At 51.3% G+C, this 17,603-nt stretch overlaps 7 protein-coding genes across 7 annotated transcripts; 4 read left to right on the forward strand and 3 right to left on the reverse strand.

Annotated features, from left to right (window-relative positions):
- Positions 1-721: 721 nt before the first annotated feature.
- On the reverse strand, positions 722-3,300 carry PtrM4_088350 (BRO1 multi-domain protein; the record flags this gene model as incomplete). Its single annotated transcript, XM_066106839.1, has 2 exons — positions 722-1,019; positions 1,079-3,300. 2 exons carry the CDS (start codon positions 3,298-3,300, stop codon positions 722-724), a joined length of 2,520 nt encoding a protein of 839 aa, XP_065962507.1.
- A 687-nt stretch (positions 3,301-3,987) lies between these two features.
- On the forward strand, positions 3,988-4,289 carry PtrM4_088360 (CopZ, Copper chaperone; the record flags this gene model as incomplete). Its single annotated transcript, XM_001934700.2, has 2 exons — positions 3,988-4,072; positions 4,138-4,289. 2 exons carry the CDS (start codon positions 3,988-3,990, stop codon positions 4,287-4,289), a joined length of 237 nt encoding a protein of 78 aa, XP_001934735.1.
- A 1,125-nt stretch (positions 4,290-5,414) lies between these two features.
- PtrM4_088370 (uncharacterized protein) lies at positions 5,415-5,768 on the forward strand (the record flags this gene model as incomplete). Its single annotated transcript, XM_001934699.2, has 1 exon — positions 5,415-5,768. One exon carries the CDS (start codon positions 5,415-5,417, stop codon positions 5,766-5,768), a length of 354 nt encoding a protein of 117 aa, XP_001934734.1.
- Positions 5,769-7,488: 1,720 nt separating this feature from the next.
- PtrM4_088380 (uncharacterized protein) lies at positions 7,489-9,704 on the reverse strand (the record flags this gene model as incomplete). Its single annotated transcript, XM_066106840.1, has 2 exons — positions 7,489-7,507; positions 7,645-9,704. The coding sequence occupies 2 exons, from the start codon at positions 9,702-9,704 to the stop codon at positions 7,489-7,491; spliced, it is 2,079 nt and encodes a 692-aa protein (XP_065962508.1).
- Positions 9,705-10,887: 1,183 nt separating this feature from the next.
- On the reverse strand, positions 10,888-12,156 carry PtrM4_088390 (calcium-binding mitochondrial carrier protein Aralar2; the record flags this gene model as incomplete). Its single annotated transcript, XM_001934697.2, has 2 exons — positions 10,888-11,633; positions 11,691-12,156. 2 exons carry the CDS (start codon positions 12,154-12,156, stop codon positions 10,888-10,890), a joined length of 1,212 nt encoding a protein of 403 aa, XP_001934732.1.
- Positions 12,157-12,682: 526 nt separating this feature from the next.
- PtrM4_088400 (ubiquinol-cytochrome c reductase complex a protein) lies at positions 12,683-13,284 on the forward strand (the record flags this gene model as incomplete). The annotated part of the gene is made up of 4 exons (XM_001934696.2): positions 12,683-12,798; positions 12,904-13,012; positions 13,065-13,118; positions 13,168-13,284. The coding sequence occupies 4 exons, from the start codon at positions 12,683-12,685 to the stop codon at positions 13,282-13,284; spliced, it is 396 nt and encodes a 131-aa protein (XP_001934731.1).
- Positions 13,285-14,081: 797 nt separating this feature from the next.
- On the forward strand, positions 14,082-15,858 carry PtrM4_088410 (uncharacterized protein; the record flags this gene model as incomplete). The annotated part of the gene is made up of 7 exons (XM_066106841.1): positions 14,082-14,216; positions 14,239-14,584; positions 14,640-14,776; positions 14,818-15,257; positions 15,357-15,422; positions 15,643-15,696; positions 15,792-15,858. The coding sequence occupies 7 exons, from the start codon at positions 14,082-14,084 to the stop codon at positions 15,856-15,858; spliced, it is 1,245 nt and encodes a 414-aa protein (XP_065962509.1).
- Between the last annotated feature and the right edge of the window lie 1,745 nt (positions 15,859-17,603).

Here is a 17,603-nt window from a genome sequence, read left to right on the forward strand (position 1 = left end):
CAGATCTAGTAACATCTACTTAAGTACATAGACGTACCAGCAAACCCTAAGGAATAAACCCAGAGTCAATACCCTCAGCAAGCCAATCAGCAAACCGCTCAATATGCCTAGGAGGTACATCCTCTAGGCAACCAAGATCTTGTACCAACACTGGGGGATATGCGCTTCTTAGCATCATCACCGCCTCACCGCCTCACCTATTGGGCTTGATGAACGTTTCTGACTTAAGGAAACATGACTAGCGGAAGGGCTGAACGCATTCTCTTCGTTCAAACTTGATGCCAACGGCAGAGTGGGAGGGATGCAAGCATCCGACACAGAAGCAACCCAGGCGTTGACGCGATCGTGTTGAGGTATACAACCATTTTCTGAGACCATTGCGGTGGAGTTATCGCGTGCTGGGGTAGTAGGCAGTGATATATCGGCGGGTGGCTCCACAGGGTTTCCGACGCACCGACCCGCCCAGCCGATGCAATCACCTAGGCGTACCTGATACAACCAAACTGCATGCCTAAACCATCACAGATTTTCACACCTGCGACATTGATAAACGGCACTTACTACCATACTAGGCTCATTCCGTGATTTGGATAGTAATGTACTCTACCACAATCACACAAAGAACCACAACTCACTCCACAACAGCATGCACCAAAAACCCGGGTATCTAATTAAATCTCCAAAGAATAAAAACTAACCACACACAACCATCAACAAACATCTACCCAAACTTCAACCCTTGGGCAGGATCCCACCGTCCATCCTGAGGAGGACCAGCCGCAGGTCTCGCATTACCAGACGTCGTAGGCACGCCACTGAACCGGATACCAACTTCCGGCGTCCACATACCAGCTGGAGGCGGCATATTCGCTCTCGTAGGCGTCGGGGCAGCTAGTGGTTCTTCTGCATGTGCAGTAGCGCCGTAGTTTGGGTTCTGCGCATCTGCCTGTTTCTGCTGGTGGAGGGAATCCGATGTAGCTTGTTGGAGACCGAGGGAGCTCATTCGGGTGGAGAGATCGCTGTGATGTAGTGTTAGTAGATATACATATATCAAATTATTTTAACGAAACTAACTCACTTTTCAAGATGTGAAGCCTCCGACTTGCGATTGTAGGCAAAAGTGCGGGCTTCATCCCGGAATCTGTTGACGATTTTGGCGAGATCGTTGTAGAACTTTCGGCCGACGTCGAGGTTGGAGATGATTTCCTTGTACTTGAAGTATGCATTCTCCAGGTTCTGTAATGCTTGTTCGCGCTTCTTGGTGGATTGGTCGCCGCGGCGGGCGATTAAGAAGGCGGCGTTTGCATCTTGTAGTCGCTTGATGGCGGCTTCTTGCTCCTTCTCTTCGTCGTGGACCATGTCTTGGTCGGCATCGTACATCTGCAGCCGCTTGTCGAAAAGGGACTCAAACTGCACAGCTTCGATTGTCTGCATGGGAAATTCTCGCTCTAAACGGGCAGCTTCACGTAGTAGTTCCGGATCTAGCTTGCTGTCAGAAAATGGCTGGCGGAGATTGAGGTAACGCTTACTTATGTCATCCTGCTTGGCCTTTGTCCGCAAGGCTTCAATCTTCCGTCGTCTCCTACTCTCCAGTCTGCTTACTTCATTGAAGCTACCGCGAAGTTTACCAGCTTCGCGTTCTACATCACCAGTAATCGCAGGTCTCCGGCCACTAGGAACGTAGTTTTCCAGGTCATGATCAGGTCCGCTGAGTAGCTGGATGAAGTGCTCGTTCTCCTTTAGCTTCTTCTTAACAATGTCATCGCTGTTGGTAGCAGCTCTGAAATAACCGTCAATCTCTTGAATCTGAGCATACAACTTAGGCGCAGCTTGTTCAGCAGGGGGTCTTGTCCAACGCTCGGTGCCGAATTTGCGTCGTGCGCCTTCGTCTTCTGCCGCTTCTGATCTCAAAATTTGTACGCCCTCTTGGTAGATGGCCTGATCGGTGTACATGAGCTTCTTTGTATCCTCCATTGAGCGTAGTAGCCGGTTGATACCATCTTGTTGGCGAATCTCATCCGCGTGGGCTACGAGACCTGGCGGAAGACCCAGTGGCTTTTCAAGGGCCTGCAGTGAACCAGGCAGGTTCAAGCTGCGGAGTACCTCGTGTATCTTGTTGGTAAGCGCTTCCAGCTGTTCAACAATGGTGTTGTTGACTAAGCGGTCACGACGGTCCACGTATATGCTAGCTGCCAGATGTACAGAGTATGGGACTAGTTTCGAGAATAGTGCAGGGCCAAGCTCACCACGCTCCCCGAGCATTGAGTTTGACTCGGCAATTTCCTTTGGAACCCTTGCTACGACCATGTTGGCCCGATCCAGAATCTTTAGCTCTGCCTTGGGTGGTACGGGTAATAGGTAGATCATGTCATTGTCCTTCTCCGCCCGTTTCAGGTCTTCCGTTATGCGGTTCTTTAGGCCATTCAAATCTGCAAGCACGAGCTTGTTGATGTACCGTTGTTCCTTGAGTGCTTCATTCACGCAAGTAAGACTATCGCGTAGTCTTGCAACCTCTTCGCCGTACTTGCGCTTCTCCAACGTGTCGCAAGCGGCGCGGTACTGGGCAGCAGCAGCAAAGTGGTGGTGCTTGGCTGTCATATGGTGTATCCACTCGCTGCTGATTGCGTCTGATTGTATTCCCGCATCGCCTGCCTCGTTATACAAGTCGGATACGCGTGCGGCTAGTTTCGCAATGGTGGCATCCTTTAGCCCATCCTTGACGGCCTTTTGCCAGAAACACTCCTGGCCCTGGGCCAACAGGAGCTTCTCCAAGCACTCCAATGTCATGATATCCATGTCCTCTGGTGGGTCTGTACGCAGCTCTGGCAGAATGCTATTCCTCAGATGTGACAATACTCCAGCGCCGAGGCAGAAGTTGTTGGCCGCTGCTTTCAGCCCGTCTGGGGTGCTTCGGTTCGACGACATGGCGAGCTGCGAGTACATGGCCGCGAGGTTGAACATGATGTTGGCGAGCTCGAAGCGCAGGTTATTTCGCGACGTCGGTCTGCTCGTGTTGTAACCCAGCGCAGGGTACCAGGGAAACTCGACGCCGATATCGATGGGAAACTTGCCGCTCAGCCATATCAACTGTGCAGCGTACTGCTGCAACTTGGGGATGTTGCTCGGATGGGGTTCTTGGGCGTGTACGGCGACGGAACGAAGCTTCTCAATTGTCTCCAGGTCCTTTGTAAACATGTCTGGATGTTGGTCATATTTGGAAGATATGTACTGTTTGATGGCGTCGGTCAGATTCACCGAGTGTGACCGTCGAAACGGGAGGAACAGGATGTTGCTGGTCATGGTTGTGAGTCGGGCTTGGGTCCCAATGCGGCGGAAATACTCACGAGGCCATGGCGAATCTTTCTTCGCAAGTGTTTACAGAAGCTCAGCGGAGACGTCACCGGGCCGCTACGAGCCCCGCGCTAGTGAAGGTGGGGCTCGTTCACTCACATCCAGGAACGCCATTAGCACAGCAAACACCAGATGAAAGCTTGGGAGACTATTTTCGCGCTACATTGGCAGTGTCCCAATGTAGAAGATGGAGCGCGGCCGTCTGCAAGGCGGACACGGCGGACACGGTGTCCTGACGCGCAAGCATTGAGCAGGAGCCTCCAGACGAGGCCATTGTCAGTGGAACCCTCCCGTGAGCATGTTTCATGCCACCATGGTGCCCGCACGTCAGAAAGTACGTGATAGCTGAAGCACGACGGGTTGCACATGCCGAGCAATGGCGTGCGAGAGGCGGATATGTCAGCGGGGCAAGAACAATCTATGCTAATCTAGCTCAATTACAAGACCATTTGAAACTTGCGCATCCATCTTTGTCCAGTGCACCTGCTTGCCGCCCTTATATATATCCGGCACTCCCTCTTCACACATTCAGACCAAACACCATCCAGCGATACCCACAACCCTCGACCAAATTAAGCCCTGCACCATCACTGCTCCTCCGCATCACTTCCCCAAACTGCAACCACAGTCTTCAAAATGACCCACACATACAAGTTCAACGTTGCCATGAGCTGTGGCGGCTGCTCCGGCGCCATCGAGCGCGTGCTCAGTAAACTTGACGGTCAGTATGACTCAGCAGTCATGCGCTGCAACGTGCGCCAGAATAGCTTCTAACTATCTTCTCAGGTGTTGAGTCCTTCAACGTCTCGCTCGAGACCCAAACCGCCGAAATCACCGCTGCCGATTCGCTCGACTATGAGACGGTGCTCGAGAAGATCAAGAAGACTGGCAAGACTGTAAAGTCTGGCGAGGCTGACGGCGAGGCCAAGGAGATTTAAATTGTGGAATGAGATATATTTCTGTTGGTGCGAGGAATGGACATCACGGTCGTCTTGTGCGCGAGCTCTACGCCGCCGCCACGACCCTCTACATCTGGAGCAGTGTATAGGCGCTGCGAATGAATCAAGGATACCCTAAATATACTGTGTATGCCACGATATGACATCAAGTGACGCAGTGGCAGCCTTCACAGCCAGTACATCAATGATCCTTTGGAGAGTCGCGGCATGTCGGAGTTTGACAAGATTGCGCCTTGCCCAAACGGCGGGTTGAGGTCACTTGCCACGAGTTGAAGCCGGGTTGTCACTTTCCCAATGGAAAAGCCACGCTATCTTCACTCATTGCGCAATTTCCGTGGCTGATTGTTACCTGCCTATTGATACGGCCAATTATCTCCGACTGATGTAATCTGACCGCACATGACCCGAAGAACCTGGTACCTGAGCTATGAGGCCCTCTGTCAACATGCTAGATACATGCATGCTCCGGCTTGTCCCTTGAACTCCACTTCAGCACTGCCTGCATTGAGAAATTTCAAGACCTTGCCCGTTTTCCGCCCCTCCCATGGCTCGTGCCGCCTGCCGAATGTGTTCGTCTATGATATAGTTGGGATGAGTATGCATGTGAACCTCAAGTTTCAAGCTCAGGATCATAATTAACCGCTTTACGCGACGACCACCTAATTCACAGATTCAAGCACGCGCACAAAACATCAAAGCTCTGACTTGAGAGTAAAACTGCATTATTCGCTGCACTGCCGTCTTACAGTAGCTGGGTCATATCGGGAACACCCGGTTCGCGGATCAGCCCTAACCGAAATATGTCAGCAAGCCCAAGGGGCTGAGCCTCATAAACTACACCAATGCAGATGGTCAGTATAATGCAAACTTTCGGGGATACACGGCATGCTGATCCGTATGACGCTAGAACATGGTACCTGCTATGCGTGTTGCTGCTATCTTGGTTTCAGGCATGCAAAATGGCTTACAGGCTATGTGATATAAATCCTTCAAGACCGTGGGGTTTGGAGGCTATAACACCAAACTCAGTTGAATAGCCTCCTCATCCTTTATCTCAAGGCCTCCAATCACCACTCTGTTTACATTATTTAGCATAGCTTCATTATGCCGACTCCTCCAAGAAGCTCAGTCTCCTTCCCGAGCCACGCGGACCTCTTCTACTTCTGCACAACATCGTCACCATCAGAGGAAGATCTCAACATCCACTACGCCCCTCCTTCGAGATCTTCCCTACGCATCGGCGTGGTCATCTACAGTCCAGAACCAGTCCAACTGCTAGACCTAGCCGCCCTCGACCTCCTCGCCATGGTCGGAAGAAACAGAATCAGCCGAACCAACGCCACGGCCGCTGCCATTGACGAAGCCATGGATGAAATCGACATTCGATATGTCAGTGTGACCGGAGAAGGGAGTTTCCCAGTCACGTCTGGCGCACGAATGCCGGTGACGGTGAGCTAAAACCTCGAATTTTGCTCCGTATCAATCACGATGCACCCGACGTGCATCCAATCCCCGTATAGCCGCCAACTCTCATGGCCAGGAAGAGAGCCGCTTTTTGGCCGCGCTGGATTCGCCTGGTCTTGACTATATTTACTAAAAAGTAGTCATCTCTGACAGTCTGGCGGAGAGGTAAAGGTCACCACATACCCCCGTCCTAATCCTCCGTTCGCATCAACATCACACCGAGCATCTGACTAATTCCCATGTTAGAACTCCTTCGCAAACGCCCCTCAATTCGATATCCTCCTCATCCCCGGGTCTTTTTCCTCGGCCGAATTACCAGCTGAAGCCTCCTCATTCCTCACAACGCAATGTCTAAACACCAATCTCCTCGCCATCATGAGTATTGCATCTGGCATCTCGTATCTAGTCCAAGCCGGCAGTTTGCAAGGAACACGCGTTTCAGCACCGCGATGTCTGCTTCCAGCGCTACAGCAGAGATACCCGGAAGCCCAGTGGCAGTTTTCATCCTGGTCTCGACATGGCAAGGTTTGGACTAGCAATTCTGCTGTATCCGCGCTGGATATGGTGGCGACTTGGATGAGAGAGTATTTCTGGGATAGGAGACAGGTTTTTGAGTGTGTTTTGACGGATGCGGGGTTGGGCTCGCTGGTTGAGTATAGTCATTGTGATTATTGATGGGGCTTACATGGACATAATCTCCACTCTAGTTACATCGCATGGACCCAAACTGCAAAAGAAAGAACAACGGGCGTAACGGCTACGATATCTGTACTATAGGACGAAGGAGTTTTCTTTTTAGAGACTGTGTATTTTTAGACAACCTTGGATAGTAGCGTCGATGATCGACAGCTCTCCGTATTTCAATGCAGAAAATTGCATCCACTGAGTAGAGCATAACATAGCCTTTCCATGGGATATCAGCAATAAGAACCAAAAAAACCCCCTCGAGACACCAGGAAAATCCAAGTGCAAAACGTTGCAAGGAGCTATATAGCAGCAACGGAATTCCAAATAAAACTACCCGCTGTCTATGAGATATTCAAAGCCAAAGAAGCTCGACCAGACAAATACATGGTGAGGAATATGTCACATCTGGCTCAGTTCAGCGCGCTGAAGGGTGTCAGGCAGCCACATGACATACACGTGCGAGAAGGGTTGCTGTCAAAGATAAACACATGTCACATCTCAAAAACAGAAAGCAAGGGTAACCTATACATGAAAATCAGATTACTTATACAGTACACTTTGGTACACACATAATACCATACCCGCATCCCCCGATAAGCCTATAACCCACATACACGAGTACACGTCAGAAAAAACTCCACATGGCATCCTGCATAAGCACGTGAAGCACATAACCTACATTACCCCAAGCGTACATAAGACCATACCTAGCGCTGAAACCCTCTATGCAGACCCGAAAAGAAAGAAAATAAACTCCCCTACCACCCCCGTAAACTCCAAAACCCCATTGTGATTATATTACCCGACTCGAACCTAAACTAAATACAAAGCCGTAGCCATAGCTAACGCTTTATCCTCATTCTTCCACGCACCTTCCTTCACCCCCTTCTTATCCTTCTTCTTCTTCTGCCTTGACTTCTTCTTCATTTCACCCTCAGAATCGGAACCGAAGCTTGATCGGAAAATGGATGATTTAGGAATATCACCTTTATTATCCGTGACAGTTTCACGTGTAGATGCGGTAAACCTAAGGTTGGGGTATAAAGCTGCAGGAGTGAGGCATGTGTAAAATGCTTCATTGCTGTCTAGTTGGCCGAGGCTAGTTTCAGGCATTGGTGGAGTGAAGATTCTAGCACGTCGTCTTCCTAGGCTTGGAGGCTGTGTGGAAGTGGGGTTCGCATACCTGGTGTGCGCTGGACGGGCGGCTGGTGCGCCGAAGGGGGTTGTGACTTGCGTATTGCTGAGCGTGTCTGTTGCTGTTCTCACTCTAAGTCTGGGATAGCCTAGCTCACGGGGCTGTATAGACGTTGTGAATGAGGTTTGGGGTAAATCCATGCTGAACGGCGTTCCGCTCACTTCATCCGGGTTCCTCAATCCAAAGTCCCTGACTGCTGTTCCTCCATTTTTTAGCTCTTCCTTGGTTCTCTGCTCTGACTTGTTCTTCTTCGGCTTACTGCTGCGCAGAAAGCCGTGCTTGATTGTGTCTGGTCCCTCGAACTTGGGGCTGAACTCGGGACTGAATTCGGGACTAAACTCATTCAAATTGGCTGCTGAAGTGGTTCCATGAAATCCCATGGTTGGGGAGTCCTTAATAGGCCACCCGCTGGTATCTGCACTCATACCCGAAAGCCTCCTTTCTTTGTATACCTGTTCAGCAGGCGGGTGGCGCTTTGAGGACGTCTTCAAATCAGGGGTTGAGGATACTGAAAAAAGAAATCGTCCAAACTTTCCTGCCTTGGCAAGAACATTTCGGAAAGAGTTCTGACGTTTAGTGACGAGAGGTGGCGTGATAACCCTCGGGAGTGATATACCAGAAGGGTTACCGACCGTGTTGTTCTGATGATGCCAGTTCGTCTTAGATTGATGTCCATTTATTGGGAAAGTGCTACGCTGAGGCGATTGCGTTGCAGGTATCGCTGTGCTGGGGCGATATTGCTCATCCACCGTTGCCATCCGCGGAAAGTCATATCTATGCAGTTGTCGCCCCCTCACTGCTGCAGAAACATTGTCATTAGACAAACCAGTCCTACGATTAAGCTCTTGCTTTTGCGCTTCCTTTACATGCCTGTGCTCCTCTTCGCGTCTGCGATCTGCTTCTTCGTGCAGCCGACGCTGTTCTTGTATACGGCGTATCTCTCTGTCGCACTCAACCTTTCTATATGCATTGGAGGACTTGAGCCCTGGCAAATCAATCAATGTATCGTCCACTGTGTTCGCAGACATTATCGAGGGTGCTCCGAGATTATCGTCGTCCGAATCACTGGATGTCTCGTGTGCATCCAGCTCAGAATCCCAATATCCTGCTGGGTGAGATAGTGGGCTTTGGGGCGGCGGTGAAAGACTGTTTGTGTTCCATCGCTTCTCATCCCTTGGCATCGTCTCTGGCATGCACATTGTACTAGCAAGTTCTCGTGTCTTTCCTGACTCGACAGTGTCCTTCGCATTTGGCCGCGATGGACCAGGTATTGATGTCTTCATGGGTGGCTGACGTCCGAAGTGATTGTGCAGTATCGCATCGACACGAGCTTTATGTTCCGAGCTTCCGCTTGTGCTATCTGAGTGCTTCGTTCCTAGACGCTGGTCTGTGTTCTGACCTCCGACATAATCATCTTGTCGACTGTTATGAATAGTAAATGGCTGTGCGGGTACATGTCCCGGCATCGGCTGTTTCCCAGAACGAACATCGGAAAAGTGCGAATGCTCACTACGCGGAGGTCGCAGGCTCGAGTCATTGACTACAATGTTACCTCGAGGGACTTCCTTGTACTCAACTGAAGTTTTCAGTAGCGCTGTATCACTCTCTTGTCGGAGATTTTGCGCACTGGCCGTCTTCCACAATGGCTTCAGGTTGTTCCAGCCACCACCTCGTAGTCGTACTGCTGGTGAAGCACTGTTGGTTATTGCAGAAGCCTGGCCCTGCGCATCGCTTCGTAGGTCAGGAGATGTCAACACAGACTGTGTCGCCAGATAATCTTGCGCATTGGAAGCAATATAGTTGCCATACATATCCCTTCCATTGTTCAGGGGTGACATTGGACAGGAAGGCCGGGAAAGATTAGCACCCAGTGGCGCATACTCTCGCTTGCCTGTCGATGGAGATGTTGGCGGAAAGAGCGACAGAGGGGCGGACCTGAGGGGCAAAGAGGAACTATCGTCTCTGTTGGCATCCCTTCGAGACTCGGCTGCTTGCAATGTAGGGCTTGAGAAGCCTTGTGCTAGCCTGGCCGATGCTCTCGATTCCATGTTTGCGCTATTCTGGTGAGATGATGGAAAGTGACTGTCAGCACAGTGCAAAGGTGTTGAGTGGGTCATGGTTCTGCCGTGGCTTCCTTGTTGAGCAGGTACTGTGCGCGCTAACGTATCCGCGTTCACCAGACTCGCGTCATACTCTGATGAATGCTGGTCCTTTGCATCCGGTGCTGTTGAACCTTGACTTGGTTGCTCTGATTGCAAAGGCTCCAGTCGATCACCATGATCTACCTCTGGCCTGGTCAAGCGCATGCAACACTCACCTTGCACACTTTGATCGTATGAGTGCTCACTTGATCCGTCCTCCTCACTCTGTGTGTCAACCACTTCCCAGTCAGGCCAGCTCTGGTGATGTGCATAATCGCGCATTCTCTTCTCGTGAACAACGGTAGTGATTCGTCTCTGATGTGAGTCGGCTAACCCACAATCAGTCTCCTCAGAAAGGGGGGATGGAAAGGCCGGTACGCTAGAAGTATCCACAGCCTCAGATACTATTGCGTATAGTTTGAGCTGATATGCTGAGCTGTTTCGTAGTTGACTTCGAACAGGAATCGGTGGTGGCGTTGTGGGCGGCTCTGCGGAAGCCGTAAATTCAGCCATTAGGAAGGTGCACCGGCGTTGACACAAGGCAATTCATGCAGTAGTTCGCAAAGGATATAGCCTGGGGAAGGGTGTAAAGTGTGGAGTATAGTGCATGCACATTCATCGAGGGATGACCTGCATGATTGTTCGGAGCGGGGCGGCATGAGTGTTGGTCAATGACGAATAATGTGAATGCAGCATCGGCTTCAACTCGAAGTAAGCCAGCACGGTGGCATTGGCGGTCAGGACTTTTTCAAATGGCGGCCCTGCCTTTGCAAATGTTGACCGCCATGTTGACCGGAAGTGTCAAACGAGCACTTGTTGGAGGCATTCTCATGATATTACATTGAAACTGCATGCATATGAGCCTTCAAATCTTGTGCTAAATAGACATGTACCAGTCAGACTAGCTTCTGACAGTCCAGAACACCATGTAAACGCCAAAAGCTCCAATGCTGGCAATTGTCTGATACAGTCGTGTATATGCACTTTGAACAAACAAGACAGGAGTGCTCACTGGGATATCCCCACCCTATGAATCACTAAACGCCCGGTAACTATGCATGTCGATGCGTACGAAAGTGAAGAACCCCGGCTAATCAGCCTCTTCGTCAAGCTTCTTGCCCTCATTCTTAAGCTTCTGATGGAGCATTTTCAATGTTTCAAACGTCAACATGGTTGTGACGGCTGCAGGGACAGCGCGCACCATGTTGGTGCCCATTCCATTGTAAAAGGCCCTCCAGCCTTCTTCTTGCAGAATGACAGTGCACGTTCGAAGAATCCCGCGGTACCGAGGCAAGTTTATCATACCATCCGATGAGGCTGTCCCAGGAGGTCGCGTGTGAAAGCGATCATGCTGGCCTCCTCGGAAGGATATGTGGTTGTCATGTGACGGTAGCGATCGCTGCTGCGTTTGTAGACGTGTGCGTAGAACTTCATGTGGGTACGTTGCTGAGGTGGCCGTCATTTTGCTAAGCACGGTTGCCAGTGCGATGGCAAACCAATGCACATCTTCGGTTTTGGTGTCGGTCTGGCCCATTTCTAGGCCAGTAAACTTCATCTTGAGAAACTCATATAGCGGGAATTGGATAGCAACGTGTGTGAGGCCAAGCAGTGCTGGTGTGAGACCAGAGTAGAAGGAGGCAATGCCTTCTTTGGCGTACATTTTGCGAAACGCATCAAAGGTGTTGCGGTAGTGCCATGGCGGCCGGTGCTCGTCTGATGCGCGAGCGCTGACTTGCGACATCAATCTCGTCTTGACTACCCATATGGGGTTGGTTACCAGAGTGGAGCATCCGCCAGCAGCTAGTGAAGCGAGGGTTCGTGCGAGCCATTTGTTCTCTGCAGTAAAATGTCATCAGTAAGACTATAGAGTAGGCGGCTAGTTGGGCTACTAACCCATCTGCGGATATAGAAAATTCTTAGTTGAATCGTAAGTGCTCATGTAGACGGCCCAGGTTGGAATGTATCCAAGGAGCATAGGCCCAAGTCCTCTGTACAGGCCGCGAATACCATCCTCGACCCATATCACGCGCGCAGTCCCGGTAAGGCCTTTGTATACAGCGCGCTTCGGTCCCGTGTAAGTTCGGGGCCGGAAAGAGCCTTGGGCCTGCAATCTGGTCTTGATAACATCGAGCGGACATGTGACTATGCCTGAAGCGACTCCTGCCGAAGCTCCACACAGCGCATTCACTGAGCTATCAGGAAGGCGGGCAACCCTCACAGCAAGACTCGCAATGGGCGAGCTCCACATACTCTGCTTGTTTGTTGCTGACATATCGCGCGGTTCGACTGCTACGGCGGAAGGCGCATACCGGTCGGGAACTTTAGGCGGGGACGGCGGCTCGGAATTGTGCGTCGACATTTGGGAAACTGTAGTTGGCGATCTGTTAGAACCAAGATCATTCCCCCCTGTACGCTGGAGAGGTCGAGATTAGGTTGCGTACAGGCCGTCGTCCCCTTTGCGGTGCCTCAGTGTGCGGAAACCCCGCAGCACTTGAGTAACACGATGACTAGCGATTGTTCGGCTCCATTGACATGCAGAAGGAAAGCAAGAAGGCGCGGGGGGTTATAGTGGCCTGCAAGCTTTTCCGGGTGTTTTGCGCTGGGGGCGGGCGTCTTATGTGCAGTTGTCTTGTGGGTAGTGCAGAAGTTGGTTTCTCGCATCCGACGTCAGAGCTAGCAAGACGGCACGAGTGAAGTTGCTTTGACGGGTGGGGACGGCGCTGAATAAGACAAAGATCCGGCGGGCGGCCAACCCTAGCTCGGCCTATTGGAGTTCGCTTCTTTCGCATTACGACCTCACCACTTCTGTCTGTCAAAACTGCGCCCGCAATTGACGACACCATCCCGACCCGACTACCCCGAGCCGACGTCGATTCTCCGCAACCATGTCTGCGCCATCCCTCGCCCCCTATATTATGAAGCGCCCGTGGCTGCAGCGCTGGGTGAAGCCCCTCTCCAACTGGTACTGCAACGCAGCTGGCTACAGGCAGCTTGGACTGAGGTACGGAACCCTTGAGATGGTTATGGAGTGGAGAAGATGAGGAAAGGAAGATGGGTGGGATATTTCAGGAAGAGAGTCGATGGGCTGACGGGATTTGCTGTACAGGGCCGATGATTTACTCCCAGAGGAGAACGATACCGTCCAGAACGCTCTCAAGCGTCTTCGACCCCAGGACGCCTACGACCGTGTTTTCCGTCTGCGCAGGGCCTTCCAGGTACATCTGAGCCATAACAAGGAAGATATGCCAATTGGCTAACATGCGCCAGCTTTCCATGTCTCACCAGCTTCTGCCCAAGGAGGAGTGGACCAAGCCCGAAGAGGTATGAATACCGAGTGCGATGGATATCCCGGACACTGACAATGCGATAGGACGTACCATACCTCTCAGGAATCATCACCGACATCGAGGCCGAGATGAAGGAGCGCGAGGACCTCGAGACCATGATTGTCCAGAAGAGGCAGAAGAACGCCGCCACCGGTCACTAGATGTACATATCGAGTCTGGCATGGTCGGAGCCGAGGCTGGTAGAATGATTTTGAGGTTGCGCAATAGAGTGTACCATATCAACAGTTTTATTAGGAACCATCTCCATTGCATACAAGGCTCAGCTGTTTTGTGTGGATACTCCGTGGCTATCAACGGTCATCAGCTAATGTGTGACCGGTTTTCTTTCCGCAATATGTTAAGTGCAGACTGACATAAGATTTGACATGACAGGTGCCAAAGATCTTTAAACATAACTTTCGGCGTTGCAGTAACCTTCATAATCCAAGACTAGAGAGACTGTGGACTTGTTGTCATTGAGAAACATTTTTACATATAATCTAGTGGAGGATTTTTTCCATTATGGGATGCACTGGGAAAAATGCATTCCTAACCTACTATCTGAGATGAAATTTGATTAATACACATTAAAATCAGCTCTCACTAATCTTCTAACTTATTGGCATATATTCCTTTGGGTGGCATGCGATCAATGTAACTAATGGGATATACGAAGGAAAAGCGGAGTGACAGATTCCTGATATGTCAGCACCACGCGACCATGTGCTCAGGCGTCAGCCCAGAAAAGGCCCCAGACACCTTCCCCTCGCAGCGCGTCACGCCTCAACCCTCCCTGAACATCCAAACTACAGCTCATGTTGATACGAAATTTTGTGCATCATAACCTTTTGACAACAACTGTATTTTGTTCGCAACCTTCTTGATGACCTAGATGCTAACCCTATGACGTCAGACCACCCTTTTCACCAGAAACACCAACATCTACAAACAATACAGTATGTCTTTGAGGCGCTCAGCACGCATCGCGAGCAGCAATACTCTAGTAAACTCCGAGCCCAAAGCTGAAAATGGTGTTGCAAAATACGAAAAGGTCGCCAAACCAACTGCGACGACAAAAAAGCGCAAAACAAAAGTGAACCTCTTACCAGCCGAAGGAACCGACGAGACAGAATCTACACCCCCCAGCTACACCCCTCCCCAAGAAGAAATATAAATCAGGTGCTACCGTAGAATCACCATTGAAACCTCCACCATTCACACCCACCCCTTCAGCCATCAACCTCTTGTCAACCAGCACATCACTCCGACAACCAGAAACAGACCATCCCCTAGAGACCCTCCTCCAGCCCCGCCCCGCAGCTCCCCATGCCACAAACGCGCCCCTCTCCACTCCCAACGGCTCCTACACCGTCTCCGCGTACCCAACTTCCTCACCCATTAAGCCAGAGGACCCCTCGCCAGCCAAGAAGCGCAAGGCCAAGGAGCTGGTTCCCCCCGGACGTTGGCGCAATTCCCAATGCAAGCACGGATGTTGAGAGATTGCTGAAGGATGCAGAGGAGTTTCTGGTGAAGGTGGATCCGAAGTTGGAGGAGTTGGTGAAGAAGCATCATTGTAAGATTTTCAGTCCTGAGGGGCTGAGGGAAGTGGTGGATCCTTTTACGGCGTTGAGTTCGGGGATTATTGGACAGCAGGTACGTTGGCATCTATCTCTCACTTGGGATGGGGTTACTAGGTGCTTGATGAGTGGCATGGCTTGAAGCAGCGAGCACACTGGAAAGCATCTCCCTCAAACCCCGTCCATCAGAACTGTAAAAATAACACATCCCCACCCCAGGTATCCGGCCAAGCTGCCTCTTCAATCCGCGCCAAATTCACAGCCCTCTTCCCAACCACCCACCCGGCCTTCCCCACGCCCACCCAAGTCCTCCAGCTCCCCATCCCCACTCTCCGCACCGCCGGCCTCTCCCAACGCAAAGCAGAATACATCACCGGTCTCGCCGAGAAGTTCTGCTCGGGTGAACTCACCGCGCAGATGCTTGTCAGCGCTAGCGACGAAGAGCTGATTGAGAAGCTGGTGGCCGTACGGGGGCTGGGACGGTGGAGTGTGGAGATGTTTGCGTGTTTTGGGTTGAAGAGGATGGATGTTTTTAGTACGGGGGATTTGGGGGTGCAGTGAGTAGACTGTTTTACTTTGTGTTTTTTTTTGGGGGGGGGGCAGTGTGTGTGTATGTGTGTGTGTGGTGGTGATGATGCTAACATGCTCGTATTCAGACGCGGTATGGCCGTTTACGCAGGCCGGGACGTAAACAAACTCAAGAGTAAAGGTGGAAAGTGGAAGTACGTGATCCCCTTACCCCATCCCCCCTTTCCTTCATGAGAAACACCTACAAAGCTTTTTCTAGATGACCTAAACCCATTCCCTCTCACACCATAAACACCATCAACTTCCTCCGCGGTCCACACCAGCCTTCTCTCACAACCCTCCCAACACAGCCACCAGCCCCCCAACCCCCCATACCCACCCACCAAAACATACTAACCCCCATATCACCCACAGATACATGACCGAGCGCGAAATGCTCGACACAGCCGCCAACTTCTCGCCTTACAGGTGCGTGCGTGCGTCCATCTCTGAACCAACCCATGGTTACACGACGCCCAACTAACCTAAAACAATCTATCTTGGCTGACATGTCCACATTCCAGATCACTCTTCATGTGGTATATGTGGAGGATTGCTGATGTTGATGTTGGTGTTATGCGGGAGACATGATTCATGCGCCGCGCGTGGGTGGGTGAGGGAACGTGACTGGGGGTTCTGTCGTGTGGAAGGTACCGTACGGTAGCTATGTGGTATGTGTGTGGGCGTGTGAGAGCTCATGTGTGGGTCGATGTGCATGTGTGGGTCTAGATGAGGGGCGGGGGGAGCGGTACAGATGCTGTGAATACCTAGACCCCGGATCCTTTCTTCCGAAAAGAGTAGTATGCAATGCATCGGGGGGCTTCTGTTTCTCCCTTGGTTCGATTGATGCATGTACGGTACGTAGGCTGGAAATCTTAGCCAGCGGGTAATTTACGAGTATGTTATGGTAATGGTAAAGCTATTTGTAGTCCCACACACACACAAGTCATGCTTTGCGGTAGAAGTCATATGAATCTGGGCATGTAGCTATATGCCGTGCCAGTCCCAGAAGATTGTTACATGGCATTGCGGTTATCTCTTTCTATGCATGAGCGTGTTTGGACATGCTGGTTACACCACCCTTTTCTCTGTTTACAGCCACACCTGGAAGGGAGGCGGAGTGATTGGGTGATACCCGTTCAGCCAAGATGAAGTTGTCGCACAGCAACAACGCCATCACCCTTGCGTGCAGGAAAGCGGTCTGTCTGAGGTCTGGAGAAGCTAACTCGGCAATACTGCAGGAAATTTGTAAACAACATGACAGGATGGGGATTGTCGTATCGAGGCGAGGCGAGCCGTGGACATGGACTGGTCAACCTTGGGTCGAGCAATGCAGGGTGCCAGATGGAGACTGGTGTCGTGCGACGAGACTTGTGTAATGGTGGGAGGCGCAAGCGCGCGAGCACCGCGGAGGGATTGAGTCTTGTGTGGATTCGCTGTAGTGAGGAAAACGGTCGCACCAGAGACACAGCCTGTGTACAGCGAAAGTCACCGATCTACGATGAGTAGCGGACATTGGGATGGTCCCACAACATACAGGCGCCTGACTGTTCATACTTAGTTTGTCAAATGCGACTTCCCCGATGTGCTAATTCCAAGTAAGAAGGTAGGACAACTTGTACTCTGTGGTGAACTCGACCAGCTTGCAATACACACGGTTTGAGAGAGAGCAACTATGACGTCGGAGACACTTGCTATTAGTATTGACCGTGGTATAGCGAGTCCGCTTGAGACTCCACTTGGACATTGTCTAAGCGTGGAATGCTCAACCCCAGTGACGGTGGTATCAGATTGTCAAGGTAGGGCTGCGCCAGAGTGAAAACTCTTCACAGCAGTTTTGTGGCGGCGGATGTTACGAAGTGTCAAGTTTCATGTGGCGCTGGCAGTTGTGCCAAGCCAGGTCCATTGTGTGCTATCTGACACGGGCGGTGATTGTAAACCCCACAAACTGCCGATATGGCTGGGTGAATCCAGTGTAAAGGTACCTATAGTCTCGGCGTTGGGAGCAAGCAATGTTTCAAGAAAAGCAATTCCGCCTCATGTTTGACATGGTCGTATAGAAGGGCTTGGCGATTCTAGAAGGATGTGAACAGGGAACGTGAAGCAAATAGCGATAAACTGCAAGCTAAGTGTTTTGAATAGCAGCGGCATATGATGCTTGATGGGGCTGGATGGACGTCGCCTGATATGGAGCGCCGGGAAGTGTGCGGAAATGAGACATCAATCAATGCGCATCCACGGCGATGCTTGGCAAGGCTGTTACTTCGGGGGAAATGGGTAAGCGACGGTTCCAGTGAGGGCGGACGGTCTTGAAAGCCTGAGGAAGCAAGTGCGGG

This window comes from Pyrenophora tritici-repentis, chromosome 4 (genome assembly GCF_003171515.1).
Source record: "Pyrenophora tritici-repentis strain M4 chromosome 4, whole genome shotgun sequence".
Classification (NCBI taxonomy): Eukaryota; Fungi; Ascomycota; class Dothideomycetes; order Pleosporales; family Pleosporaceae; genus Pyrenophora; species Pyrenophora tritici-repentis.